This window comes from Antennarius striatus, chromosome 5, assembly GCF_040054535.1.
Source record: "Antennarius striatus isolate MH-2024 chromosome 5, ASM4005453v1, whole genome shotgun sequence".
NCBI classification, from domain to species: domain Eukaryota; kingdom Metazoa; phylum Chordata; class Actinopteri; order Lophiiformes; family Antennariidae; genus Antennarius; species Antennarius striatus.
The window spans coordinates 16,612,752-16,636,105 of record NC_090780.1 but is presented as its reverse complement, the minus strand read 5'-3'; the positions used below and the strand labels follow the sequence as shown (position 1 = coordinate 16,636,105).

General features: G+C 37.1%; 3 protein-coding genes across 6 annotated transcripts; 2 read left to right on the top strand and 1 right to left on the bottom strand.

Annotated features, from left to right (window-relative positions):
* Window positions 1–95: 95 nt before the first annotated feature.
* On the bottom strand, window positions 96–6,386 carry LOC137595812 (translocon-associated protein subunit alpha-like). Its single transcript, XM_068316131.1, has 9 exons — window positions 6,227–6,386; window positions 4,701–4,822; window positions 4,521–4,614; window positions 4,228–4,355; window positions 2,864–2,998; window positions 2,444–2,520; window positions 1,333–1,411; window positions 1,059–1,152; window positions 96–937 (listed from the first exon to the last, which is right to left on the bottom strand). The coding sequence occupies exons 1-9, from the start codon at window positions 6,294–6,296 to the stop codon at window positions 873–875; spliced, it is 864 nt and encodes a 287-aa protein (XP_068172232.1). The 5' UTR covers window positions 6,297–6,386; the 3' UTR covers window positions 96–872.
* LOC137595813 (signaling threshold-regulating transmembrane adapter 1-like) lies at window positions 6,277–10,729 on the top strand. Of its 2 annotated transcripts, none has more exons than XM_068316133.1 (6): window positions 6,277–6,410; window positions 9,386–9,496; window positions 9,568–9,601; window positions 9,718–9,779; window positions 9,853–9,926; window positions 10,225–10,729. In XM_068316133.1, the coding sequence occupies exons 2-6, from the start codon at window positions 9,412–9,414 to the stop codon at window positions 10,471–10,473; spliced, it is 504 nt and encodes a 167-aa protein (XP_068172234.1). In that variant the 5' UTR covers window positions 6,277–6,410; window positions 9,386–9,411; the 3' UTR covers window positions 10,474–10,729. The 2 variants fall into 2 exon arrangements, with proteins under 2 accessions (XP_068172234.1, XP_068172233.1); XM_068316132.1 differs by lacking the exon at window positions 6,277–6,410 and adding an exon at window positions 8,088–8,803.
* Window positions 10,730–11,196: 467 nt separating this feature from the next.
* On the top strand, window positions 11,197–21,737 carry arfgap1 (ADP-ribosylation factor GTPase activating protein 1). 3 transcript variants are annotated; one of them, XM_068315911.1, is made up of 13 exons: window positions 11,197–11,399; window positions 12,736–12,806; window positions 13,164–13,273; window positions 14,359–14,530; window positions 14,785–14,885; window positions 14,981–15,067; window positions 15,145–15,259; window positions 15,360–15,416; window positions 15,525–15,557; window positions 16,247–16,303; window positions 17,394–17,453; window positions 17,982–18,037; window positions 18,156–21,737. In XM_068315911.1, exons 2-13 carry the CDS (start codon window positions 12,747–12,749, stop codon window positions 18,493–18,495), a joined length of 1,248 nt encoding a protein of 415 aa, XP_068172012.1. In that variant the 5' UTR covers window positions 11,197–11,399; window positions 12,736–12,746; the 3' UTR covers window positions 18,496–21,737. The 3 variants fall into 3 exon arrangements, with proteins under 3 accessions (XP_068172012.1, XP_068172013.1, XP_068172014.1); XM_068315912.1 differs by lacking the exon at window positions 16,247–16,303; XM_068315913.1 differs by lacking the exons at window positions 16,247–16,303; window positions 17,394–17,453.
* Window positions 21,738–23,354: the final 1,617 nt, after the last annotated feature.

The window sequence follows — 23,354 nt, the reverse complement described above, 5'->3', positions numbered from 1 at the left end:
TATTCATGCTGCATATACAATATACAGTAGAATCAATGACTTAAGTGTAATATGGAAATTGCTACATAGAAAATAGAACAAATACAACAAATAGACTTTGTTCACCCTTTTATTATTTTTGTAAATCCTCTATGAAAAAATAAAGAGGTGAATTAACCTGCCGGACTCCAGAGAACACTGTTTAAACACTGCTTAAAATTGCAGCTGCCAAGAAAGTTTTGTCCCAAGTTTAATCTTTGGACAAACTCAGGCCACATGTGATTGGACGTTAAAAGCAGAGGGATTTAAACTGTTAACATTACACTGCATAGCACTGAATCTTGTCATGGTGTGGCAAATACAGTACAGATAAGGCACGGTGGTCTTTACATGACAGAGGAAGGGGAGGCATTCCATTAAACAGATCAATAGGCAGGCAGCAAATCTCCCAATAAATTGTCGTTTAACTCTGTCATCACCTCCTGACATAAATATCGGCAGAGATACGATGTGTTTGACTTTCATTTTTCTCTGTTTCCATAAAAAACTGAATGACTTACTGGTAGACCTTTTATCAATTGCCACACACACACACACACACACACACACACACACACACACACACACACACACACACACACACACACACACACACACACACACACACACACACACACACACACACACAGATCCTTTAAAATGAAATCCTGCTCAGTCCTGTTGGTATTAAATGGTGAAGCTCTGGTCAGGGCAGTGGAGTCCAAGAGGCTCTCTAGTCGTTACACCAGCAGGCTGAGATTCACACTAACATCTTACACACACTGCTCAGAATGGAATCCACGGTCCAGAAAGAAACATTGATCAATTAAGTATAATGATGGATGAAATCAGATTTATTGGTCTGCTCCAGCTGCTCTATTGGTTCGTTTTCTTGGAGAGGCTTTAGGGGAAGCTTTGTCTGTAAAACAGGATTAAGATCAAACATTTATGTGAGTTAATTTTCATTGCAATAAAAAGTAATATAAAAATTTATCACATCTCATAGAGCTTATTCCTTATCGCCATAAAAGTGATCGTACTCATGACATTGAGGGTCTCCTGAGGAATCCAGCTGATATCCACGTCACTCATCCCCCCTGTGCCCTTCTCTATTTTCACTGGAAGTCTCTTTTTCTGCAAAACACAAATTGAGAGACAATATGTCCAACTTTTAAAACTTGCTATTGACTTTTCACATGAAAGTACATTGATATTGATTAAATGGATGGCTGGAGGCCTATACAGCCCAACTCAATATTAAAAATGCATATCCAAACACTGAAATAGAATAGCTGACAAAATACAAGCACATACCGTCCTAGTCTCCAAGACCTGGTACATGCCAAAGAGCATGAGGGCAACCAGTCCAACCAGGAAGACGTACATGAACATTCTATAGAAAAAAAGATTTTTGATCAGAACAAGAACAAACCAGAAACCAGTAAAATAAAAATAGTACTGGTGCACATTCACTATAAAATGACAGGAATACAGCTGTCACAGCCATCTGTGCTCCAAGTGTGTTTTTTGTGATGCATTTCATTTATAACTAAAGTGCTTACCAATTAAATGTAAAAGAACAGATGTTCCAGTTAAAATGCACATTCCTTGGCAAACAAGTTTGCACAATGCAGATTGGACCTTTCCACCATCTGATTAATTTGTATTTCTTTTATTTTGCAGACTAGCAGTCTGTAGTGACTTTCCCATGCTACCACACTGGCCATTCTTTTGTCACCTACTACTACTTTCTCAGAGCTCAAGGGGAGGCAACTGTGGGGACATGAGAATGGAAACTGCGTACATATGTAGTTCCTCTCACCTCCAGTGGAGGGAGACAGACGCATGTTTGACGAGATGAAGTTCTAAACTTACATGGTTTGAAAGCAAATCTCTGGACACTACTGAATATCCTGCGGTTTCTTTGCTAAATATTTTAACAGAGTACAGAATAGTTCAACAGAATTGGCCATTTATGTCCTGAAATTAGTTTCTTCTAATTTGTAATATCAATATTTTCTTAACCTTTTTCTGGATGTAAAATAACATTTCTCTCACTCATCTAATTTGCTCATGACACTTTCAGTATCTCATACCAGGAGCACTCCTCAAGTAACTGATGACAACGAAAATCACCCCTCCTTTTACAGGTTCATACACTTCCTGCATATGTATGAACCTGCAAATATGGTGCCGTGAACCTTCAGACATTAGGTGTATTCTTCAAGGAAATCAAAAATGCATAATGTATGGGCAAAATAATTAGATTCACAGATGTGTTGCATAGAGTACAGGTTTTGGATTCATGTTCTCAATAATATCTAGAAACCTCATTTTGCAAAAGACCAGTGGCTTACTGTCCATTTTCATTTACAAGTTTGTCCATGATGCAATGTAACTGAAACCCAGTGGGAGAAAGCCTTACGTTTCTCCATCCAGTCCCTCTTCTTGCTCAGTAATGGTCACCGTCTGGTTGTAAATGGCAGTCTGGAACATGCCGCCCTGAAGGACAGTTGGAAAATAAATAGTAAGCATGGAGCATGAACTCTCAAGAACAGTCATGTGCATTTTTAGACCTGCGCTTTATAAACATGAGAATATGTTATAGCAGTCAAAACTCAGCATATTCAAAAAGTTTTTATATCAACATCAAGACAAACTGGTGCCGAGAATGACATTACCCAGTATTAATTTTCATGAATCAACATGTGAGGTGTGACAGAAGCTTCATGTGAAGCTTGACAGTCAAACGTCATCAAAATTATTATTTCATCTAAAGTGTCAACATGAATGGATCTCAAATCCAACCACAAACACATCCATAAATGATGAGTAACCCTCTTACCTCAGCATCAAGATAGTTGAGGAGGATGACGAGACCGAATGGACGGCCTGCCATGGGCTGAGCTGGAATGAAGGAGTACTCGAAGGAGGCCTGAGCCTTGGGCTGTACCACAGTGTTCAGAGTCAAAGCTGTAAACTACACAAAACACACGCATCATTAAAATACAGAGATGTTACACTAAGAAACAGTGAAAACACATGAATACGATGAACACGAACCAATCGTAATTTCTCGTTTGTTTTTAAACAAATGAGAAATTAAATAAGATTGGTTGACTTTGTGAATTATTTTGCCCCTCTGTTATCAGTCATTAGGGCCTGTCCTGATATAAATGAGTGTGAAATTAGGATTGAGTGGAAACACAATTTCCCCAATGGGATTAAAAAAGTATGTTTATTCTTCTTATATTTTAAGACTCTTGTAATGGAAATTTGCATTGTGTGTGTCCTGATTTGACTCTCATTTTGTTTTCAGTTAATTGCTTTCATGAAAGTTGCTTTGGTCCATTCCAGTGTGCAAGGTCGCCTGATAAAGATGTTTTTCTCGGGGTATGTGAACACCTCCTACACTGCATTCCCAGGTGTAGTGAGGGCTTCCCCACACTGCCTGAGAAACCTGTTTTTTCCAGCAGTTTGGTGCCACCGAAAGGAGGGGTGCCTGCGGGATGGGGCTGGCCACCCTGGCTCGCAGGCAGGCCTTGTTTGTTTAAACGTATAAAGGCAGAGAGTTTCCGGTTCCAGGTTAGAATCAGCTGTGGACTACGTACGGACACCCAGCATTGGTTGATGCTATTCTGCCTGGGTCGTGGGCTCTCCGATCCGTGTGTCAAGGTAAGATACAAAGCTCGTTTGGAATGACACCATATGATTGCTTTAGCTCAACCAAAAAATTGCCTGTTCAGTGCTATGCTCTGCGGGGAATAAACGACACGTTTAGTCTAGCATCATAGAAGTGATTTTGGGTTCTGTGCTCTGAGGAGGACGAAATACACTTTTATTCTAACAACACAGACATGTTTGTTTGATTGTTTGCTTGTTTGTTTGTCTGCTCCATGCATTTATTGTTTGTGTTGCTATGCTCTGCGGTGAATAAACCCACTCATTTATTCTAGCATCATAGGAGTCTTGTTGCTTTATTGTGTGAGTTTTCTGTGTACCTACCTCCGCGGACCTGTTTAAAAGTTTTTCACAAAACAACTCTTTTAATGGTTACATCGTAAAATGCTGAGGCAGGCAAATCATTATGATTATCTCAAAGTCACAATAAATCAAGAAATGATCTAATTTGTAAATTGTGTGTGATGGCTCCCACTCCACAAAAAATGGACTACTGGTGGTTTATATGGGATATGGGGTCAAACATACGTTCTGAATGTAGAACTGGAAGTCTTGGGGATAACGGAAGGAAGCCTCCAAAGACTGGACAGTGAAATCCTGACTTCCCTTGTTGGTAAAACCCACCAGGAACCTCACAATTTCATTTGCAGGAAATTCTACACGGATACAAGTAGATAAAAAAAAAGAATAAGAGAATATGAGCTCACATAAAGGAAAACATATGAGACGTGCTATTAAATTAATAGAACAGAAAAATGACATTGTAAAAAACAAAATCAATTTGTCTTCAATCGGGGGATCAGTTCTGTACAGAAACCAACCTTCTCCAGTAATGAAGAGGATGGTTGTGTCGGCATCGGGGTGAGACGTTAACATTTTATCAGCTTCTTCATCAGTATCATCTTCATCTCCTTCCTGAGGTGCAACACAGCGTGACATTGTTACTATATCATCTACATATAAACCTACTGCTTACCAGTTTGTGATTAATCCACACATACCGTTGGTTGTATCTGATCTTCCTCAACAAGCACTTCATCTTCATCGTCTTCCTCCTCATCTACTGCAGCGTCTGCATCCTCAACGATGTCCTCAGCAGAGTCAGGGTCTGCAGACACGTGGCCTGCATGGTTTGGAGGACAAAGCAGTTCAGTTATTGGAGTGTACATCAATAGGCATGGCTGCACACTGAACAACAAATTATTGGTATTGTTGTTGTGAATCTTCAACAAATACCAACATTCATCCTACACTTTATCTGTATTAAAGAATTTGGAAAACATTCCAGCTCCTTTTTTATGACAAAGGAAGCCCACTGTGGCAGGAAAAGTAAAAGCGCAAACATGTTTTCACTCCTGAAAGATGAAATTCAGTCGACAATACATGCAAAAATACAAACCAGTCACTGAATAAAGGCATTTCAATGCAGCACAATACCTTTATTCTTAAATACGTCATTTATTGATGATATTATGTTGTGCACTTTAGTTGAAACTCTTTATTTTCTCTCTAAACACGTTACCTCTACTACTACTACTACTACTAGTAGTAGTAGTAGTAGTAGTACTACTACTACTACTACTACTAGTAGTAGTAGTAGTAGTAGTTTTGTGTGGATTTCAGTCACCTCTCTCCATGTCATTTTATTCTGCTGAATTTATTCCTTAGTAGTACAGTAGCTCCTCCACGTGTCTACACAGATCACCAAGAGCAGCCCTAAAACCCTTTGTTTTGTCTCCCAGGCCTCATCCTAAAAACTGACAGCTCCATAATTATCATATTTTAAAAATACAAAAATAAATAAATCAATTAAATAAATAAATAAAAGCGATGCCTGCATTCCTATTTCTTTATTATTATTTTTTCCATAATCAACTTGGCTCCCCAGAGACATTTTCTGTTGTTCAGTCGCACGCCTGTTGTAAATGTTGGCCAGTGGTTCTTACAGTTCACTCTGATATCAGACATGTGTCCCGTTCACAGACACATGAGAGGGGTCAAGACCACCGTCTCTTCCCACCGCAGTGTGGATGCACATCAGGAGTCTCCGTTCAAACGCGCGTCAGCGGACAGAAGTGCGCGCACGCACACACGCACGCACACGCACGCACAACGAAAAAAAGGATCTTATCTATGGTGACGTGTCCTAGCAGACACCGACTGTTGCTGTATCCACGCTGACTTGTGTTTGACCAACACTCACCTGTAACAACCTCACACACAGACATCGGAGCCCACAGTTACAAGTTTAAGCGGATGTTTTATAAATCAGCTCCAGCAGCTGGCAGGACGAGATGATTCCATTCATTCGTGATTTGAGCTACAGCCCTGTTGTGACAGAGCCTTGAACAGTGAATAAAACCTCCCCATGTTCACGATAACCACGCGATGTTCGAGGCTACAAGCGGCTCTGGTGAACCAGTGATTCTGCCACGTCAATGGACGTGAGGCGGATTAACTGGGATCTGTGGTTCCTACTGGTTCGGCTGACGTGAGCCTCCGAACGGGGACGCGGAAGGACACTTACCGATCGATATCAAGCCACACGGGAAGGCCAGGAGGAAAAGCAGCAGCAGTTTTGACCCGTAGCTAAACATTTTACCCGAGCTGAGGGCTAAAGTTTGTAACACATCAGCGTTCAGGACGGGAGAGGGACGAGGGCGCGCAGGAGGCGGGATAAGAGGAGTGTGTGACCCGCCCGTCTGGAGGAGGTCCGGGAAGCTCGACCGTTTTTTTGTTGTTGTTGTTGGGTTTTTTTTAAAGCTCCAGCTGCTTTTGTATATTGCTCAGAAAGCGACACACACACACACACACACTCGCTCTTTCGAGATCAAAGTATGAAAGTTTGAATAAGTTCATACATTCTGCTTCTTCTGCGCTGCTCGTGCGTCATGCGTTAAAATTGTCCTGGGTCGGAGGACAATGTTGGCGATTTTACCTGGAACATGTGCTCTTTTTAATTTTCTGTTATGCTTGTGACTAACTAACCATCATGTACCTTAACCGTGTAGGTCATCAAAATTCTTATTGTGCTTGTATTCTTGACTTTGATCGACACAGCCATGTTACCAGTACCCAGGGTACTTAGCATACAGTAGCTTACAGTATAGTTGATGCTGATTTAAAAATCCTTAAACATTAATATAAGGCACTATTAGGGTACCGGTGGAAATTGGAATTGGAAATTCCTTCTTCAAAATTCTGTGCATATATTCACAGACTTCAAAAAACCTTGTGCCCTTAAAAAATTCTAAGATTATTTCTTTTAAGAAGTCGTGATGACAGTGTTGAATGGATTTGTCTCTACTTATTGCAGTTCTGGCATCTATGTGACTTGTGAATACAGAAATGGTTTTACTAATATTTTATTGATCCTTTTTGGTGAATTAAGGACCAACAGAATGAGTGCGAATGACTCAAAGGAGGAAACAATGTGAATGTGTATTCAAAGCATGGAAAAACATGCAAAAATTACCTCACATTACCAAATGCCACCAATCTGACACGCAAGGAGAGTTAACTGATCAACATGTTATGTTTTAATGTTTGACAGTGACAATTATCTTAATGATCCTGTGTAGCATACTAGGTTGGATGAACTGGACTTTATCTTTATGGCGCCGCAAATGTCTGACTGAATTGTCAGGTTCATTCAAATCAAATGTTAGACTTTAAACCTTTATTTTTATAACTGCCCCCCAGCATTTTCTTCTGGAGATTTTATCTCAAGGCAACTATACCTGACATGTTGCTGGTAGAAATATCCTACAGTGACAATCTGAAGGTCTTTTTTGTACATCCACATCCTTAATTATTTTATGCTGTCTGAAACCAAATATGAAGTTCATCAAGAGAAAATTTGGAGGAAATCAGACTGTGAATCTTTGAAGAATTCCATTAATTCCTAAGAAGATAGTACAGTTTGCAATTTTTTAGTAGTAGACGCCAGCAGAGCTGATTTGGAACTCATTTTCTTACTGTCGTGTAGTTGGTTTATGCGTCATGGTTATAATACTTTGCAAAAATGTATAGCTGATTCTTTTAATGTAATTTGCCTCACAATTTAAAATGCAACATTTAAGGATATCTAGTTATACTGTATACACAGACACAAGAAACACAGTATGGAAAAATTTACACAAAAAACACAACTTTTTCATTCAGAGAAAACATTAAACAGTAGTAATAACTGTAAATTAATAATGTGAATAATTTATGACATTTTATTTACTGTTAAAAAAATTTTTTAAAATTTTTTAAAAATTTTTTTTATTTATTTACTGTTAAATAAAAATGTAAATTATTATGCTGCAGGAAGCCCACTGCACACAGTATGGAAATATTGTACTATGGTAGCCTGACAGTTAGAGGTGCTTGTACTATGATGATTTCCAGTCTCCAGTTTCACATAGTTCCGGTGTGAATTTTTATAGTTCACCTTATGTGCACCTTTGAGAAATGTTATAGCTCCTTTTCACATCACTATGATTGTTTCACAGCTCATATCCCATTTACTTTTCAGGGTCAGACTTCTTCACGTTCTTCTTGTGCAGAGAAAATCATTTACGTACCTCCAAGTTTAGCAATTCTGTTACTTTTGGTGATTAGAAATGTTCATTTACTGGTTAAGAATATTTTCCCACTTACTGTAAGGGCTTGAAAGGGTTTTCTGCTCATTAACCTTCAACTTTTTGTGACACATTAACACCAAAACAAACATAAGTAGACGTGAGCAAATATGGTAAATTTGATGTAATATTCTCAAAGATGCTTAAGTGAATTGTCAATATGATGACACTGTTTTAGTTGATGTTTTTGTGTGTGCCAATATTCCTGATTATTTTCAATCAACTTTACATTCTCACTTGCTCCCTTGATGATATCCTCAGTCTATAAAAGTTTGTGGTTTTCTGCAAAAGCACACATCCTGTAACAAGTTAACAGTCAGTTGAAAAACTTTCTACCGATGAATTACATTGCATTTTCTTAGTAGATGCTGTAGCGTTGTACATCTCAGTTGAAATAACATAACAGAGACAAACAGAGAAAATTCTCCTTTGTTGAAGCTTCTTTTAAATGATGACCACCACAGTGACAGCAAGTTGTAAGTACTGATTGAATATAAATATACATAGAAGTTAAAACATAATCCAAATGTGAGTCTTATTGTGATCGTTCTAGATGTAAGGATAGATGTCAGACTGCACAATTGTGTCTTGAAAGTCAGACAAGTTCAAATTTTGTGTTTGACAATCGTAGAACAACACAGATATTTTCACTTTGTTTAATATGACAAGTGTTCTGAGTACAGTTATTTAAATAGTGTCATTTTTTGGCAGAATGTGGAGAAGCTACAATATGTACTCTGAGTGCTACGATGGTTTTAACATGTTTAGACCTTTGATATTTATTTCAAAAGTCCCTGTAAACTGGCGCAAGCTGACCATTTAAATAATTTTTGTGTCAATTTCATAAAATCACTTAAGTATATTGTTTTAGTAGCTGACACTGTTGGAGAGCAAACAAACTATTGTAGTGTAAATAGTGTTTGATTCATGGGAAAATATTAAAAGGGTGTTTTAGAAAGTCCTTCAGTTCAAGTGCATAAGATGCACTCAAAAACTGCATTGCTTTAAAAAATACTGACACTGCTGTTTTACTAATTTACTTATTTTTCTTTTATTAGGGAACAATACATGTGATCCATTGCCAATGCGTATGCTAATTGGGGTTATTGGCACGCTGCTGGTCATTTCAATATCTTGGAATATTGTTTGGTGTGTGTCAAGATGCTTAGGTAATTAAATGATTTAAAAGTCTTGTATCAAAATATGCACTTCCTCTACTGATTTTTTTCATATTTAACAGGAAAAGGGATATGTCAATCAAAAAAAAGACAAAGGCACGTAATCTACATATTTACTGCTCACATTACAGGGAAAATTATTTTTGTTTAAATCACACCAAACTGATAATTAATATATTTCTTCAATATATTTCATAACTGTCCAATTAAAGACAGAGCCTGCGACAAATGGAAGAAAATCCTATTTATGGAAACCTAAGCTATGTGCAAACAAGTAAGTGATTTCTGCATATGTTTTGGTCCATGATTTTATCTGTGTCTCCTTTCAGTTGTGTTCTTTTCCACAGGTATGCCGTCGTTTCCCAGCACTGATTCTACACCACAAACAACGGATCAACAGAGAGTCCACTCTGACTCACAGGTAGCACTCTTACGACTCTACAGGTCCTGCTTCATGACAGATTAAATGAAAAACCAGAAATGCAATCATATTTGCATCACTGTTTCTGCAACAATGTTTATCAGATATGTCACCAATGAATGCAAATGAATAAGACTTTTAAGGTGATCATGGCAAAATTTTACTAATCATACAACCTCCAATAAAGCAGAAAAAGAAATTGACTTACAGTATTTATCTTTAAAGTTCACTTGACTGCTGTTGTGTTTATGTGATGTTCGATGATGCTGCGACATTATTTTGTCGTGTCTCTTTGTAGTCCAAAATTCAGGACTGTTATGCTAACCTGACCCTGAAGGCCCCCAGGCTGCAGTCTGACCACAGCTCTCCAAAGATAGAGTACTCGGATGTGGTTCAGTTAGAGAAGCTGCCAGAGTCCTCAAAGGAAGACGAGGATGGCACAGACGCCATCGCCACGGTATCTGATCTGTACGCTTCTGTGCAAAGTCAGCGCTGCAAAACCATTGCTCCTTCAGTTGGCAAGGAGGAATATGCTAACCATCTGTGAGAAAATGCCCCAAAAGGCCATTGTGTCCCTTTACCTGCCACAACCGGATGTCACTCTTTGTTGTTTGTCATGATGTTTATGTTTATTGTAATTACTAATGAAAACAAATGAAGCAAAACTTGCGTACTAGTTAAAGCAGTCAACTCAAACTGGGTTGAAGAGGTTTTCTCATCACTCCCTAATAATATTAGGGAGTGATTATATCCATATAAACTTATCTGCAGGGATTAGTGGGGGTGCATCTAACCAAAAATGTCCTGCTGTTATAATAATAAAAATTTCAAGTCTGTCTGAGTTGTCTGACTGAACTGAACTAGAAATTTTTCAGTATATTTCTACAAATTGTCTTGTTTCGGTTAGAGTGAAGCATTTTATTTGAGAATGCCTGCAATGTTTAAAGTGTCAGTTCTGTCTTCATTAATAATCAAAGAATGTCTAAAATCATACCAAAGATTTTTAAAGACACCCTATTTTATGATTATTAAGTTTTCAATGACAACCCTCTCTGAATTTTTCTGATTTAATGATTTGTAATTTTCATCCGTAATTTACCCTCCGAAGCATTCGGGGGCGCAAACATACAAAAATTAGAAGAAAAAGAAGAAAAAAGAAAAAGAAGAAAAAAAGGAAGAAGATGATGATGAAGACGAAGAGGAAAAAGAAGAAAAAGAGGAAGTAGAAGAAGAAGAAGGAAAAAAAATAGTGTTTCCCATAATGCATTGCACTGCCAACGTATGCAAACAGGAACATGATTGCCGGTGTCACGTCTTCGTTGTTTTAATACATTGCTGTCAGCCTTCCACACCTGGTGACGTTGCCGTGTTTGTCGTGCCAGCCCCACAGACGAAAGGTTTTCGTGGACTTGATCGGCGGGGTCAGCAGACCGTCTGAAAACAGCCTATTCGTTTCCCTTGAGTCACAGACAGGTAACGGATTATTAGCCTATTCGACAGCTAACGTTAGCATTGTCACGTCAATTCTCAACGATTTACTGAGATGACCAGATTGGAATAAGCGTTAAATTTTGGTATCAACATAAATACGACTCCTCCTAAATGATGGCGACATATATTTTAAATTGTTCATGAATTCATATGTATAAAGTCTAGTATATGTCAGCGGTGACACGACAGCAGTCCTGAGAGGACAGCCTCAAGTAGTGAACATACATGATTGAATGTTGTTTAACTAGTAATTGCATTCGTTAATGCTAGAAGCTGGAAGGCCATCTTACGAATTCAGCTTGACAAAATAAATTGACATTACGTTAAATATCAGAAATTACTGCTAATGTCGACCGAGAATCAATAACAACCGACATTGGTTTCGGTGTCCACGGATCCTTAAAATCAACCACTTTCGAAATACATTACGAGTGTTGAAATGCACCAAAGTGTTTCTGAGACACCTCCCTGAGAAATCACCACAAACAGAAGTTATATTGTTTCGGTAATTTTGTAATCAATAGATTGAAACTAGCATAGACTTAAACCCAACGCTGAAATTATCATTCACACTTTCGAAATGAACATTGCAATCTCCTATTACTATAACTTTATCTCTGGTAACAGCCAGATTAGATAAAAATGAAGAAAATTCTGTCGAAAAAGATTTTTTGATTTTTGCAAAAACACTTTAATCACATTCAAACATTTTACAGTTAATGAATTTGTTTGTTTTTCAGCAGCCAAAACCTGAAATCAATTTTAAATCTGTTGAATAATTTCATTAGAAATTTGTCAAGGATTTATTGATTTCAGCTCCTGCTTCTGAACTGTTGTTGGAACAAAACATGGAATTGGAAAACAGCTACCGACTTATTTTTCACCTTATTGTGGAAAATTCTATGATGCAAACAGTGTGATTAGATGTTTATTCGATGGACTATTTTATCTATATGATAACAGAAATAATACACATCACTCAATAAATATGTGGTCTCCAGGTTTCACACACTGGATCTAATTCACAGATCAAAACTGAATTAAATTAATTATAGTCACTTATTTAAGGTTCTTCTGATTATATAGCCATATAGAAATAGAAAAATAAAAGTCAAATAAAAATATGACATCACTGTTGTCAAAATACTGTATAAAATATTCAAGTTTGGATTATTCTGTCAAGGTACACCGATTACACAAAATTACTTCATTATTAATTTTCAAAATGATTCCTCATTGTTAAATTTCTAATTCTATAACAACTATACACTAGTCTATACTATAGTAATAAAAAAAACTCTTGTGTTCTTGTTTTTAGAGTAGGCCAAGATGGCGAGTCCAAGGACCAAAAGAGTTCTGAAGGAAGTGAGGACCCAGGATGAAAATAATGTAAGTCTTCATAGCAATCTATTTATGTGGTATACTTTCACTGATTAACATTGTGAGATAAGGCATGTTTTTGTTAGTACTGTATGTGTAGCATGTCAATTTATCAGTGGATACATGTGAATTGGTGCAAGGTTGGATAAAGATTTGGGCTTGATGGATTTGAATTTTTCCCAATACATAAGTTAACAATAAAAACAGTAAGTGTTGGCATATGCATGTTCTCCCTCAGTGCCATCTAGTTTTCCTCCTTCTAAAAAATAAATTTAAAGTCTATAGTTTTGCAAATGCAGGGATCAGGTTTGTGATTGTCAACTCCCAAACTGATTGATTGTCTAATGACTCCTGTTCTTTTCTCAGCTGTGTTTTGAGTGTGGGGCTTTTAATCCTCAATGGGTTAGTGTGACCTATGGAATCTGGATTTGTCTTGAGTGTTCGGGCAAGCACAGAGGCCTGGGAGTTCATCTCAGGTAAGAACAATGTAGGAGCCATATTTGAGTTTTGCGTTTTGTTAAACTTGACATAAGATTTACGTTATTGAGTTATAGAAATGCGGTTGTAAGTTAGAAATTATACAGTTAAAATTTTTAAATTTCATATTTGCTTTAATTACCCTGAGTAGTATCTCAACTGTAAGTTTTTACCTGATTATCTGTCATCGTAGTAGACACACACCCCATGGATGTGTGTCTATGGTGACTTTAACTAGTGTGTTTAGTTAGTGCTATATTAGTTAGATGGAAATACGCAATAGTTTTCACACTGCAAATAGCCGTATCGCAGATACTATTTTGCAAATATTCGTTATTGCAATAACAGTTTTAGTTTTCCTTTTACTTTCATCTATCCAAGAAAGAGAAATTGACTGTTTGAATGAATGGAGTTTTCTAATAAATATTCATCTAATTCTCTTCAACTCTCTGGATTGTGTGTCGGGAACTCAACCTCATGTGGGAGATTTTGTGAGACAGATAGTAGTATGGGAGGTAGTAGTAGATAGGAGGTAGTATGACTAAGCCACTGTGGCTCAGTGTAAAAAAAATTGAGTAAGCCACAAAAAGCCACATTCTGTGTCCAAGACAGCGGCTTGCTATAATAGCAAGTAAAACTTACGAGTAAACATTGAATGATACCAAGAATCAAATTTATTAAAATCAAAGTGTAAGTCAAAGTTAAAATGTCTTGTAGTCTAAGTAAACATTGAGTAATATTTTGAATGACTGTAATTTCACATAGCGAATGTGAGTTTTCAGTTGTTGGGGGGCGTAAAACCACACTCGTCGTAGGGGTGTGTGTGGGGGGGTACTGTTTTCCTGCATTCTGAGGGCAAAATCTTCTGTTCAGTTTACCTACAAAAATACACTAAAGTCAATAGTTCAAGCTTAACTATCTTTTTTTCTATCCTACTGTATGCAGGTATAAATGTGAGATTCAACAATTGAAAACTTGCATTCACTATGTGAAGATACAGTCATACAAAATATTACTCAATGTTTACTTCTAAGTTTTACTTGGACTACTGGACTGGCTTGATGATCTTGTGTCCTGTCTACAGTTTTGTGCGTTCAGTCACCATGGACAAGTGGAAAGACATTGAGCTTGAAAAGATGAAAGCTGGAGGAAATGGAAAATTCCGTCTGTTTCTTGAACTCCAAGATGATTATGATCCCACATGGACTTTACAGCAGAAATACAACAGCAAAGCTGCTGCCCTCTTTAGAGACAAGGTGAGATGGTCTATTAAGACATGTCTAGTTCTCCTGCAAGAAGTGAAGATTACTTTTATATTCATTCGTCACACAGTCTACCATTATCTAAATCATAAGTTAAAAAGTGAATATAGTTATAGTAATTCTTAGTTTTCTTACTGTTTGGGTACTGTATAAATACAGTAGATAGCTTACATTTGAAACAGAGATGCTTTCTGGTTGCGATCTGTTCACCAGATTAATTTGCCCTCTTTTGACTCTGTATATGGCAGGTTGCAACTTTAGCAGAAGGTAAGGAGTGGTCCATTGAAACATCCTCTGCCAGAAACTGGACATCTCCTCAACCAAAGAGCAGCCTTTCATCCTCTCATCGGTAAAAGTGAAGGAAATGTTTCACCTATCCACTCCCAGTGTAATGTCAGACACAGGGAGGTGTTAAAGCAGTAACTTCATCTTTGTTTTTCATAGCCCTGGAGGACCTGGACAAAATTCAGGCAAATCTACTGACAAAGCTTTTGAAGACTGGCTGAGTGATGATGTTAACTCATATCAGAGGTGAGGACATAATTATTTATTTTACTAAGCATCCCTCTGTGGTGTCATTTAAAAAATTTGGGCTTTTCTTTCTGCAGTGGTGGGGGTTACAGTGGTAATCAAGAGAATCGGTATGTCGGCTTTGGCAACACAGTGACTCCAGAGAAGAAAGAGGATGACTTCGTGAACAATGCAATGTCTTCTATTTATTCGGTATGCTACAATATAGATATATACTTCATATATTTATTTTTGATTTTGTTGTGATTTTATTGCCTTTATTGCCCTACAACTTCTTTTTTTCTTTTGACAGGGCTGGAACAGTTTTACAGTTGGAGCTAGCAAGTTTGCATCTATTGCTAAAGATAATGTAAGTGTGTTTATACAAATAATACTGCTCCATATATATGTTAATAAAATGTTTTTATTAAAATTAGATGCAAGTAATGTTTTACTCCTTTTTTCCCCACTCATCCAGACAACTAAACTTGCAAACCAAGCAACTTTAAAGGTAAGACAAATGTCATTGCTCAGCTATTACCAGTACTACTAATGAAGGTTTTTGTCTATCATGGTTGCATTGACTTTTTTCTTGGTAAATGTGTTAACATGTAATGTGAATTGTCAACTTAATATTCCTTTGCCTTCGCTGGATGTAGTTAAAGGGCTATAAAGCGCCCCCAGAACCGGTAAAGCAGATCATAGGTGCATGGCATTTTTCCATTGCATTTAAAAAAAAAAATTTTCTGTAATTTTAAGATACACACAACTTGATTATGTCAGTTTGTGACTTACTTTTCCAGAATTTTAAAAAGCAAATTGTGAATGTTGTCTAATGTGCTTGGATATACATGGATGCATGGTGCATGTCTTTGTGTCAGTATTTAGCTGTGGGATGGGGATTGGCTTTGATACTGTTTATGCATGACAGATTTTGTTTTGACTGTTAACAGCATTGTAAAGGTGTAATGGTCTCAGCAATGCTCCTTAAGTTTAGCGCTTAATTTATTTGAAAGGTGAAAGATGATTCCTTTTATTTAACGATGATGAAGTCTGTCTGAACTATTACACCCCCTAGTGCTTGTTCAGTGTCATTGTGAATGGGAATGATGCCTGCAGAGACAGCTCAGTGTCTTAATCTACTGTGGATATTAAAATGTTTTTCAGTCAAGTGAATTCTCCCTTCTGACTTCCAACTAGGCCACAGAGTTAGGACAGACAATTAATGAGAATGTTATCAAACCTACCCAAGAAAAGGTAACATTGATGCTTGAAGTTGTTGGTGTGGTGGTGGGATAGAGTGCTTGAAAAAAAAAAACAGCTTCAGATGTGAATGTGCTATTTTCTACTCTGCCTGTCTGTTCCAGTTTCTGCTTTATGCCAACATATATTAAATGACAAAAGCAGTGGTCTCAGTGATGCAACAAAAAAAACTTTCCTTCTCCCAGTTCATGACTCAGCCCTGGGATATGCAGTAGCAAAGAGCTGTGAATGCTTTATTTTGGAATGGCTGTGAATCAGTTTTAAACTCTCAACTCAGTCACAGTTGTAGACTAAAAAGTATATTTCTATGTTTTTAGGAGTCAAAGTCTCTGTTTTGTTTATTCATTGTATCAAATTTCCTAGATTTCCTTAGTATTGCATTAGTAAGTCAATGAATGTGTTGTTAAGGTGGAATGAATCTCACAGTGAAAGTTGTGTGATTACCACCCACTTTTATTTACACTTAATACATTATAAATTGGCATAAATGTAAAGTGCAATTATCGATGCACACAGATATTGAAACGTTATAAAATATAATTCAGTGCAGCCTTGATCCTTAGGTTTTTAAGTTTTAGGTTCCTTCAACATTAAATGGCGCAACATGGAGCTCTTTTACTGAATTGTTTTATCACTGCTTTTGCTTTGACGTGAGTTTTTGCATGAAAATAAGCATTGTTTTTGGAGAATTCTGGTGCTCTAAACTGTGTGTCACCATCTCTGTGCTTCCACATAGCTGCTCTCAGTACGTTGCTCCTGCGATGTGTCTTTTAATGTGATCGATTGCTGGTTTATTCTCCATGTTTTATTACTGAAAAGCCATTGACAGAGACTGAGTTTAAACACGTTTTTGTCTTTTAATGTACAGTTGCTTTGCTGATTTAGAGTAGCTGGTATATGCTTGTGTAACAGTCTTTATATCCTCCTGCAAAGTGTCTGCTTTACCTTTGGGTTCTTTTCATGCTTTTATGTCCAAAACAAAACACCAATCACTTTTCTTACAGTTTGAGACACATGTTTGGTTTAACAAATGTATGTGAGTGAAGATTGTTACTATTATTTAATGACAATTTGGCTCATTCAGGTGAAAGAAGGAAAATTACTAGATGAAATGGCTGTCAGCATGACTGAGCTGGCAAATAAGGTAAGATGGGCAGACATCTGCCCTGCTGTAAAGATGCAAACTCAGTCTCCTCAATGAGGAACAGCAGCTCTGATCCATCTCGTATCCGAGTCTGAGCTGGGCTTGTTAGTGCTAATTTAAAAAAAAACTGGAAATGAAGTTGTTCCCAACTTTAAAATCCTTAAAGGAGACTGGTTTTGCTGTGAAAATGAATGTGTGAATAGTACTAATTTAATGTAATCTCTCACTTTTCTTGCTGCCGTTTTTAATCTGGTGGTGAGTACTCAGTAGTCAAGCACTCAGATGGAAAGTGGGTGGAAATTTTTTTTTCCAGTTTCATTGTGACATCTGTGACTGCTGCTAAACTCAGTTTTATTATGTAACAAAACATTTTCATAAATTTTTCTTTTTTTTCTTTGAATGTAATATTTGTGTTTCTGTTTAAGTAAAACCTTAGATTGTGGTGATTTGTTACCTATAATAGATTGATATTGTACAATTGAGGTAATAACTACATAAAGAGTGAAGCTGATGTTCTTTATTCTTTAGGTCCAGGGAGCTGGAGCAAAATTAACTAATCTCTTCACTGGACAGCCAGAAGATGGGTAATAGTAAAATGTTCACACAATTTTAAAACTCAATTTACAAAATATTGCACTGTGTGCTTTGATGTTCTGTCACATGAATGATTTAAGCATTTCTTATTGTTTTGACTTCATGCAGATCTGTTGGAGAGAGCTACCAGAACATGGATGCCAGTGAGGGATATCAGGGAAGTTCTGGCCACCCTGTAACAAAAGACTTCTGGGAAACCTTTGGCAGCAACAGCTCCTTAAAGGCTAAGAAATCACCCAGCAGTGACAGCTGGACCATGGCTGATAATTCTGCAAAGAAGAGCTCTGACAGTTGGGACAATTGGGGCTCCGAAGTAGCATCTAACAACAAACACAGCACGGAGGAGAGCTGGGAAGCCTGGGATAACAACTGGGAGAATGCAGATGGCAAGACGAAAAAGAGTCCCACAAAAACTGCAGAGGAAGCCTGGGATAATGCAGACTGGTAGCAACCTCACAACCATACACCTCCCCACCTGTTCCCCGCTTTGACCCGTTCCCTTCTGCTTCTCTCTTTGTTCATCTCACTGGCACTTTCATGGACAGAGCTGCATCAGCTGTCAATCCATTGAATATATATTCAGTACGAACCCGAAGAAACAAAAAGCCCAGGGTTTAGTTGATTGCAGTATTAAATGAATATTCCTAAAATATACAACTATATATTTTATTAATTAAATTCATCACAAGGGATTAAGATAAATCAGTGTAGATGTGGTCTCCACGACACTCCCAAATGTTTGAAAACCAGAGCTCATACTGTGTCATGGGTTTAATGATTTTGTTTTTACAATCAAAATTAAAATTCACTCGATTCGATTTGACTGTTTATATTTTTCTTTTTGTACAACTAATTTTAAGAATAGGTGTAATCACAGTTATATAACCACACAAATAATTTGAATCACAATATGTGAAATCTGTAAATTTAATTGAAGATAATCTTTTATTTGGATAAATAACCTGTATAATATTATTTTAATATATGTTTTGATAAAATGTACAAAAACTCGAGAGCTTCAAAAGCAGAGAGCTGCAGTTATAACTTGTTATCAATAACTGCTACTGAAGTGCTTAAAGTTCTTTATGAATAATACATGCATTCTATCAAATTTATGCTATAAAGACAGGCAGAAGTCAAGTGTAAAGCAGTTTCATAATTGGATATATTAATTTGTAATTGATGAGCTGTCATGTTGCAATGTTGTGGGTTTACTTCCTCCTATCATCATTGTCTATTGTTGGATGCAGCTCAATGACTGACTCACATTCAGTTGTTCATTTCAAAAAAAGTGAAATCCCCAACATTGTTAGGATATTTGTCATGCAACGCCTGAAGTATTGCTACGCCTTCACGTCCCTGGGTGCATTCGCAGTATGTCTAAACAGCGAGTCCTGTAGATTGTAATCCCAGCCCACATGCTGCTGCACAATTCTGAGGCAGATCAACATTTTACTGTCTAAAATATATCAATAATCTGTTTGGTGGAGGCTGCAACAAGCTGCACAGATCAGTGCAGTCTCTAATCCTGCCTGTATATAACGTCAATGCGGTCATGTGGAAAATAAACAAAAAATGTAACCTAAAATGACCAAATCAATGCAATATGAGCAGGTCCACAGAAACTGGGTTGGAGCAGGGCTCTGGTGGGATATGAAGTGCTGCAGAGCTAACATGATAATACTGGACCCAGTGGAATTGAACCTTTGCTTTATACTTGTAATATATTCTACTTGTAATAGTTCTTTGCTTTTTCTTTGATCACTTATGAAAAAAAGGTTAAATGAATCAGTTAGGCCTTAAACTCTTTGAGATAAACTTTGCCAAAAAATTCTTGCAAAGCAAAATTCAGAATGAGTAATTATAATAAATTCCTAGACTGCACGGTTACTGCTTTATTGGGGTAGACAGGAAAAGTTAACTAACAGTACACACAGACGTGCTGTATTTACACAATGTCCATCAAAGTAGGCTTCAGTTGGGGTTTTCACTTTATACAGTATATAGTTCAGTCCTTGCATGGCGATATGCTGTATCTACGCTGTATGAGCATGGAGGTTGTGTTTCAGTTATTGGGTATGGGATTGTAGACTTGGTTGGTAACTGCATGGTGATGCCTGTAACTTTTGACTTTAGCTGAACCATAAAGTTGTGTTTAGCAATAGCGCTAAACACATATTATTGCACCTTAGTCATTACATACATGTATAATCTAATTGCAGATATCTTCACCTATATCTGTTGTTAACATCTGGATGGTGGAGTATACTCATTATATTGATAAATTAGTGTAGATGGAATGGTAGTTGCGCGAATGTTGATCATTGATAATGTTGTATAATAAAAAGCTCATCGTTCTAATAAGTAAAAATATAGAGACAAATGTATTGCACCAATCTAATTCGCTGGCCACCTTAAAATTCTAAAATGCGGTCAAAGTGTCGAACTGCACAGCTCCAGTTTCCCTTTGTGGCCTTCAGTTCCCCTACAACCTACAGTTGTTGAACTTAGTCATCCTTTTAGTGACTGAAATGATTTATTTACACATGTAATAACCCTCACAAGCTTGTTCTTCGTAAATCATGTAAACCATTCAACAGTTAAACCTCACTTGGACTAATTCCAGCAACAGATGTGTTCTAATTTAAACAGAAAGTAACCAGTATCTGATCACATCCAAGCATATTTGGTTTGCTTCTTTTCAGCTTGGTGTCTGCATTGAAATGACCAGTAGTCCATTCTTTACTGCCCACAGAGCAGTGTACCAGTGCAATATGTCTGCTGGTGTAAAGTTTGTTATCAGGGCGTTCTAACATATTTTCGGGTAGGCACTCATCACTGGGCCTCAATGTTTTTATTCTTAATGTAGATGTTGTTTCAATGGACTCTGTTTTCTGTGCCTCATGTTGTCTTTTCTGGAAGAAATGTGTTAGAGCAAGGTGGTCTGCAGTGAAGGCACAATCTCAGTGGCGATACAGTAGTCTTGGAAAAAAAAATAAACTCCTGGAACATCTCCGTCTCCTATCCTCTGCAGCTAAGTGCTCATGTGCCGTCAGTCATTTTACCTATGTCTTTCTAATGCTGTGAGATGTTCATGTCAGTCAGTTGTCTAAGATCATGTGAAATGATATTCTCTCATATTTGCCTATTTTTGATATGAATAAAAAAATTGCAGTGATGTCTGACAGTCTATATAGAAGAAATAAGTAAACACACACTTTTCTGATTCAAGCCTTACAGTTAAGGGTTTTTTTTTTCTTTCAAATGTTATATTTGAGTTGCTGGTAAATACAAATCAAGATTAAACTGTACAATGCATCATTGACTGAAACCCATCTGATAGGTCTTGATATCATGTGATGTTTTTAAAACAAACACAATGTGATCTATTTAATATGAGTGCCCAGAGAACATGTTGAGCTCAGCATCTGTTGAACATTTGAGATTGGTTGTGTTCTTGTGTGACGATGAAAACTTTGTCAGAAATACTATTTTTGATGTTGTGCATGAACTAAATACATTTAGCTGTTAAATCTTCAAAGTTGTTGTCTCATTGACTTTAAACGTAAATTTGACCCTTCGAGTTTCACCAGCGGCCATTCCAGGTGAGCCAGTGTTATTTATTTGAGGCTGTGGATATTTTTCCTGTACACGTGGTTTCTGTACTCAATAAAGATGTATTGTGCTGTGAATGCGATGGAATTTTGATTAGTCAAGTCACTATTTCTTTAAAGTCTGTTTCATTTTTATATTATAAAAACATTTAGATTTTATTTTAATGATTGGTACTTTGAATACTTAATATACTTCCTCGATCATAAAATCCTTTACATAATTAACATCCTTAATTTACATGCACTGAGATATGGATTCTGTCACAAAAACAGGATTTATTTCCGCCACATCCGACGTTAATATTTCTATAAGTATCAGCCAAAACAAGCATGTACTGTATTTGTTACAGTCTTTGATCTCAATATTTAACCCCTAAGACACCTCCAGGTTTTATAGAGCAAAATGACATGTAATTAATTTTTTCATTGATAATGTCGCAATGAAAAAATGGACACAAACTGACCATAGAGAAAACTGTTGAGACTTTTGGACAGTAAAATATTGAGTAAAAATCAGCCAGACCAAGACATGAAAGATGCATGATCTTCATAGTATCTTATTTAATTACATATATGCCACTTTGGGTTTTCTTTGTTTGGTCTTAAGATTGCAAATAACATGTTAAAAACATATTTTTTCTACAGCTTGCATTTCAGAAGTTGCATCCCATGTTTACTGTTGCAGGAAATGAGAGTGTTTCGTACACTAATCAAATGGAAAAACATGCTTTTAAAGCTCTTGTATAGTGTGTAAGTTACACTTATGATCAAATATTTAATGAGAACATTTTTGTCATACGTTGATGATGAGATGTTGCATAACATGTTGACTGCAAAGAGAATTATGTATCTGTCAAATCACATCTGATGTTCAATGGGTTATTCACAGGATAACCCCAGCTATGTGATGTTAATATGATGCTACAAAACCAAGTCTGACCGACTTGGTTTAGACTGTTAGTCTAACAAGTACTTGGAATTATATAAAAGAACTTTCCATACAATATGCCTCACATTAATACTAAATATTGCTGATGAAGGAGCCTTCTTATATCTCAAGGTGGTATGAAACACTCATGCCTCTTCAGCTTTGTTCTAATAATCACAGATGTTTCAAAGGAATGTTTCCCTACAGAATAACATCTGACTGAACACTGGTCCAGATGAGGGGCATCAAGCACAACAAACCAGTGTGAATCCAATGTGTTCAGTTCAAATCAACTTGTTGCAGCAACAGTTCTGTTCCTACCACTCCTGATTCCGCTGGTTCGGCTGTGTTGGAATTCTTATCTGACATGTTTGCAGCATTTTTATTAATTACACTTAAAACTACTTCATGGATTTGCATGAAACTTGTTGGACAAGTGGGATATGCGTCAAAAACAAACCCTTGATTTCTGGATCCAAGATTGTGTTTCCATTTCCAGGGTATCCTGAGGGAAGCCATTTTGATAGTTGACGTGTTGTTGGCCTTAGGATGAAGGGTTAATTCAATTAAAAGAGACTGTTGGGCTTTTGGCAAGTGTGTGCGCCTCATTGAGCGCCCTTCCATCCAGATCCACGCGTATGCGTCATTTTTTATTAGTTCTACTTTCTGAGTCAGAAAAGTATTGATCACAAGTTAATTTTCGCATCATAACGCCTATGAAAGTATTATTATTTAATACTTCTGAGTGTGTTCTGCATCCTCTTT